The 6,469-nt window shown below is 44.4% G+C and overlaps 1 protein-coding gene across 1 annotated transcript in view; it reads left to right on the plus strand.

Annotated features, from left to right (window-relative positions):
* Window positions 1-4,395, plus strand: part of ANKDD1A (ankyrin repeat and death domain containing 1A) — a 35,727-nt gene extending 31,332 nt beyond the window's left edge. Inside the window, exons 13-15 of the mRNA XM_063314242.1 lie at window positions 1,329-1,530; window positions 3,567-3,698; window positions 3,809-4,395. Of these exons, the coding sequence (XP_063170312.1) occupies window positions 1,329-1,530; window positions 3,567-3,698; window positions 3,809-3,873 (399 nt within the window). The 3' untranslated portion in view covers window positions 3,874-4,395. The remainder of the gene's footprint in view (window positions 1-1,328; window positions 1,531-3,566; window positions 3,699-3,808) is intronic.
* Window positions 4,396-6,469: the final 2,074 nt, after the last annotated feature.

Genomic DNA, 6,469 nt, shown 5'->3' on the forward strand with positions numbered 1-6,469 from the left:
TGGTCCATGATAGTCCCCAATTTGGCTGGAACACTGAAAGGCTGTGACTGGTCAACACATCACCCTAATCCAACATTATTTTTTTTTGTTTGAAAAAGCCCCCCATCTTAAACAAGTAACTCTGAGCACTAGTAGGCAATACATAAACCAAAATATATTAATAAAAACCCAATATACAGGTAGACCTCACTTAATGCCTGCCCTGTTTAGCAACCGTTTGAAATTATGACAGTGCTGAAAAAGTAACTTTATGATCAGTCCTCACACTTATGACTGACACAGCATCCTGTGGTCATGTGATTGCCATTTGTGTGCTTCACAACCAGCTTCCAACAGAGTGGAGAAGCCAGCAGTAAAATTGCAAGTCGTGGTCACATGATGTCTCGCTTAATGACCTGCAATGATGTGCTTAATGACCAAATGGGAAGTGATGTCATAAGTCTGTCATGGTACCATGTTTCACTTAGCGACCGCAAAGCTTAGCGACAGAGTTTCTGGTCCCAATTGTGGTTGCTAAGCAAGGACTACCTGTAAAACAGTGCAAAATACAATAAAAATGATTGTCAAACTATAACCAATTGTAATGGGCAGAAGGAATAACCTTAAGGAACAGGAGGAAGAGTCACTACCAAGACAACAGTCAGATAAAAGAAACCTGAGCCTGGCCCAGAACTGTAACTTGAGAAAGCGTCTCAGACAAGACCCTCCCTAGTTCTCATGAAAATAAAGGAAGGGAAGGGGGAAGTGCATTCAGACTTGCAAGATTCTGTTACAATATTTATTTCTTTATTACTCATATTTAGCCACCGCCCATCTCCCCCAAAAGAGGGACTCTGGGCGGTTTACAATAAAATCCCACATAAAACATAAACATTAAAATCACATAAAACAATTATAATAAAACACAATAAACAAACAATAGCTCTATAAAACAAGTAGAATTAGCCTGCATGACTCTGGCTTCCTACTCTGGTCCACCCTGAAGAGCTGACACCAAAGCACCTTAGAACAGCTCAAATCGGGCTCTGCTAATGCCCTGCCACTCCCCACCCCCCTGCTGGAGGAAAGGGCCTTGTTAAGGGCTTAGTTAGTATGTTGAGTGAACCTAACCAATTAAAGGTAACTCTTCCAACCCAGTGGCTGACAGGCGTGTTGATTACCCTTCCCATAATCCTCGTGGGTGAAGGCTGGCTGGAGATGCATGGAAGGCTGAGATCAGCCCCTGCAAAGTTAGCAGCAGTTCCAGCAAGGGCAGGAAACCATTCTAAAACCAAGCAGCAGCCACTCCTTACAAACCAACCATGAAGCAGGTTGTGACATTTTTCCAGGATAACCTCAGCAGTGACTCTGACTCCTGGGTGGCCGAGCATTTAACTTTCAAGCAAGACCATCGGCTGGAAACGCAACATATCCGTTCGGTGATATGGCGGCTCGCTACCAAATACCTCAAACCCAATGAGTGGAAGAAGCTCGCGCATTATTGGAAATTCACAGAGGCACATATCAGAGGGATCGAACACCAGTGGACGGGTAGGTGGCACAGGTCGATGTTCTTCCCAGTTGCTGCTGAATAACAGACCAGAGGTGGCCTAAGATCCCCAACCTGATGGTCCCTGGACACATGAGAAGGCTGCCATGTCCTCAGCCTGGGATCAGGGCTATGGTGAAGAGGGCCTGGCTTTCAGACAGGCTAAAATAGCCGTAGCCCTCCGTTTTAAAAATGCAACATTGGAGTTTTGACTGCGAGACCAACGCTGAAGGAAAAAATATTATGAAATATGAATGACAGGAGATTGTTTCAGACAGGAGACCAAACCAATAAGTGGTCCAGTCTCCAATTTTCAAGCGGGTTGCAAGGAAAAGGAAGAAGTAAAGATCGAAAACTGCTTTGCTGGTCAGTATTCCCCTAACCCTGGCTGCCATCCAGCCCATATTAGAGATAGCTGGCTCAGCTGTGACCAGCTATTCATACTGAAAAAGCTGGATGAAGCATGTTTGAATTCGTTTCGTGTTCCCCCACCTCCCCGCAGGTTATTTGCAACCCCGGGCAGCTTTTACAGAGAAGTGATGTGAGAGCTGCATCAGTGAGAGCACCGAATGCTCTGGGGAGCCTGAATTACTGCCCCTCTCATCACCACCACTGAAAGCCAGAACCTTATTTTCAGTGTTAAAAAAAACACAGCCCCAAATGGGCAGCAATTGAAAACAGTTGCAATAAATTAAAAACAGTTCGAATACTGGTAATTCAGCAAAAGCCTTTAGCACTGACAGCGTCAGTCCCAACTGTAGGCACTACAGGAGGACAGCTGTGTTAGTCTCTAGCAGAAAAAAAAAATTAGAAGGAACCCAGTAGCACCTTTTCCAACTAACAAATTGTATTAAAAGGCAGAAGCTTTCATGAGGCTTATCATATTCAATAAAATTTGTTAGCCAGAGGCTCTACCGGCAAGCAGCAAGCACCCATCTACCCAATTCCAGTATGCAAACTGCAAGCTATCCTGGTCTTCCCTTTTGCTGGCATTTCCAGTGCATTTCCAGTGAGGCACATTCAGGAAAAAAATCTTCCGCAATCAGTAGAAGCAGCACAAGAACCTATAAATCAACTTGGCTTGGCTATTGGGGTGTGGAAAACACTGCTCCGATCAATTAGTTCCACGCATTGCCTAGTTGAACAATGGTTTGATACTCAGCTTTCTGCACTGGGGAGGATGCTTGAAAGAAGAAGAAAAAACAACTTCGGGTGGGTAAGACATACAAACACACACACACACACATTGTATCATGGTTGTATTCATGCACCATACTCAACTCGATTACTGTATTCAGGGCTTACACAATACATTATATCATAAATTGACCTCATGAGCTGGATTCACACAACATTTTAAGCCAGAAAAAAAAAAGCCAGGAGCATCAGCAAGGAGGGGTAAAAAAGTCAAGATGGTATAGTGTGCATGCAAAAAAGAGGTGTGGCATTGATTGCATGCTTGTGGCTGCCATCTTATTTTGATACACATCCCCTTGCAGATGACCCTGCTACCAAGGTCACCAAGCTTAGCAGGCTGTGTGAATCTTAACAGAACTTTATCCAACTTGCTTAAGCCCATTGTGTGAGCATAACCACCTATAATCTGGCTGCTGTGCTGCTTTTTTAATTATGATGGTGGCAATAACAACAACAACAACAACAACACAAGGCTGTCAGTATGGCCAGGGGAAAGAAAAAGGGAACATGGAACTAATTCTGACTCATAGTAAGTCTTTCTCAAATAGTCAACAAGACACACAACCATTCTGTGATTCCAAAGCCCAGTCATAACGCATCTGTCACAAAAGAAAAGTAAGCATGTCCATGTGCTTCAACAAGTGGGCAAGTGATGTTCCGTGCATCGTGATGTTGTCAAGCGAATGATGCCAATTGCATACTGTAGATCATGATGGAAGCTACATTGTGTGTGTTATTTGGATGATGATGTCATGACACATGGGATATCATCATGGCTTTTACTGGATGTCTGGGAATATCTCACTTCACCTATGTCTGCATCCGCTGCTCTTCTCACCAGGCACCAAAAGCTACCGAGAACACGGCCATCGGATGCTGCTAATTTGGCTTCATGGGTCGATCACGGCAGGAGAAAACCCAATCAAAGGATTGTACGAAGGGCTGGTTAGCATCGGGAGGAGTGACTTAGCAGGTATGATGATTCCTTGGTCTTCTCTTTGGTCCAATGAGCTGTCCAGCCCAGGTTAGCTGAGCAGGCCAAAGCCCAGCCTAGACATACACGTATGTTTTCTCTTTAAACAGAAAGTATCAGGAAACAAGCCAATGCAAATTCCCCAACGTCTCCACGGAGGTGCTCAGCAATGTGAGGTCCAAGGTGCTGCAGAGCATCCCTACGTGCAACTCTTCCAGAGCTTTCTTTCAGGACTTGCATCAAAGGGCCACCATTTCCAAGGGCTTCTTGCCATCCTTAATGGCAACCTTTTCCAATTCAGGTCAGGTCAATGTAAACCGTCTATTGCCAGACTCTAAATCACAGCAGCACATTCTCAGGGCCTCAGCTGGAGAGACGGATACGGATCTTTTTTCCGAGGTCTGAGACGAGGGTGCACTCTGAAGCTTACTTTACAAGTACATTTTATCTGGTCTTATGATTTCCTAAGATCACATTGATGTGACTTCTTGAAGAAATGTCACAATAAAGGGCAGGCTTCCATCTCTCTATACATACCCTTAAATGGGAAAATCTCACTGTGAGGTACAGCACCTCCCCTTGTGTGCAGCTTCCTGCTGTCTTAAGTGCATCTGTGTTGTAGCAGCACAACTGCAGCCTCCAAATCCCCTTAATTTTCATGGCTGCACCTTGCACACTGCGCAAACCTGCAGTGCTAAGGACATCCATCACTCGGGTGCTAATGGCCTCTTTTCCTTCCAGAGTAACTTGTGTATATCCTATTCATTTTGCTATCTCCGTTTTTAAATCATAGTTTATAAAGATGCATTTCCTTCAGTGGAATCTGCCCACTCACCTTATCCTGGGCATGCTTTGTAGGCAGAGATGTTCAGAACATTCTGCAAAATGGTTAGCCTGGCGATTCCACTTCAGGTTAGTCTGTTTCAAAAGTTGTGCCAATGCTTGCTTTTCAGGTGATTTAGAGAAGCGGGGCTTTTATACCTCTTCCTCCCAACAAATAACACAGCCCAGATACCTGTGCAGACTTGGGATACCACAATGAATATGCTAATTGGAATCATACTCATTTGCATAGCAAAATTTTCCAGTTCAAAACTTTGCTTCTAAGTTTGAGCTACTTCCTTTCTTCCACTACCTCCAGAAAAGAACCCAGGGACACAATCCAGCTGCAGTTAAATATGTAAAACTCAGTGACTCCAGTGCAATATAATCAGATGCAGTTTAAAGCTCCTTAGATTGTGTCCCAGCATTTCAATGCTTTCACAGGTCTCCTTTGGCTAATTTTTTTGATGATGGCAGAGACTATCCTGTCCAGCTCTCACCATATATTATAGCAGACTGATCATCTTTTGACTTAATGGATTTTTCCTGAAACTCTGACTTCACACAACACATTCCATCTAGTTATTAACTCATTTGCTGGGTTAACCAAACCATCAACTAACCCAATGCAATGCATCAAACAAAAACCAACCATGGTTAAACTGGTCATCCTTAGAATGGAATGCACTTGCAGCTGCTAGCTTTCACTAACTTGGCTCAGTGTGCTGTGTGAACAGAGTCAAGGAATACGTCTTCTGGAAACAAAAGCAAAAATTGCAGTTGCACTAACACTCCTAAAGCATCGTATGCTTTCTCATGCCTGCTCCCTGAAGCTGCTGAAAGAACAATGCATCTTTTTTCTAGTGTATGAAACCACTTACCTGCACAAGACTATGGATACCTGGGAACCTCTGCTCTAATTCATTGCATCCTTTTGCTGAGCATTATCCCAAAGTTGGATATCCATGTCTGGAAGGACAGCGGGCTCAATTCATGTGACATTTAATACTCGGTGTTGGACTTGGCTTAGGAATGCAAGGGGGGAACCATTCTACTGTTTCAGCCAAAACTTTGGTGATCCATGTTATTTTTTTATTATTATTATTATTATTTTATACATCTCAGCTATGCACATGGAGCTAGGGTGGGTGGCTGGCTTATCTTCCTCTGCCTCCAGGCCCTTCCCTTCTCCACCAGAAGCGTTCTGGACTTCTGCAGCCCTGGGCCATTCCCTTTGAGGAAGAGATTTACGCACCAGCTGCCCTACGCTGTGATCTCCCTGCATCTCAAGGTACAGAGTGAGAATACAGCTCTGAGATTGGAGCCCGAAGATGCACTGAGCACAAAGCGCCTTTGGCTTTTGGCTGCTCAGCTCTGCCAGGGAGAAGTTATTCTAAGTCACTCCTTGCACTTTGAAGTAGCTCCTGCCCAGGAGGTGGATGATGCCCATGGCAGGGGAGAAGCTTGGGACTGCCCCCAGCCCCCACCATCATTTGCCCTGAGCCTGAGGTCCTGGGGAGGGCCCTGGATTCACCCATTTCTCGACCTGGCTGCGGAAGCATGCACTTTCAACTTCAGAAGTGTTTTCTTCTTGCCAGTGCTGATAGGACAGTGTTTTCTCTACAGTCAGTATACATTTCTTAAATTTGTCACGAAGTTTTGTATTTTTAAAGCAATGTTTAATCATCTAGTTTTCAAATAAATGTGTTTTTTCCCCTCCTTACGTAGTTCATTTGTTTTTAGTTCACCAAAACTTGGAACAGTCGCTTTCCTGAAAACCTGAATCATTTCAGATGGCAGTACCATCTCCAACTTCCACTGAGTGTCATTTCCCAGAATTATGAACAGCGTAGCTGGAAATTCTGGGGAGCTGTAAAATTCCAACCTAGCTGGAGGGCTCCAGATCAGGCAGGCTGTTACAGAATTTGTGCCAAAACCGAGACCGGGTA

Source organism: Candoia aspera, chromosome 13 (assembly GCF_035149785.1).
Source record: "Candoia aspera isolate rCanAsp1 chromosome 13, rCanAsp1.hap2, whole genome shotgun sequence".
In the NCBI taxonomy this organism is placed as follows: Eukaryota; Metazoa; Chordata; class Lepidosauria; order Squamata; family Boidae; genus Candoia; species Candoia aspera.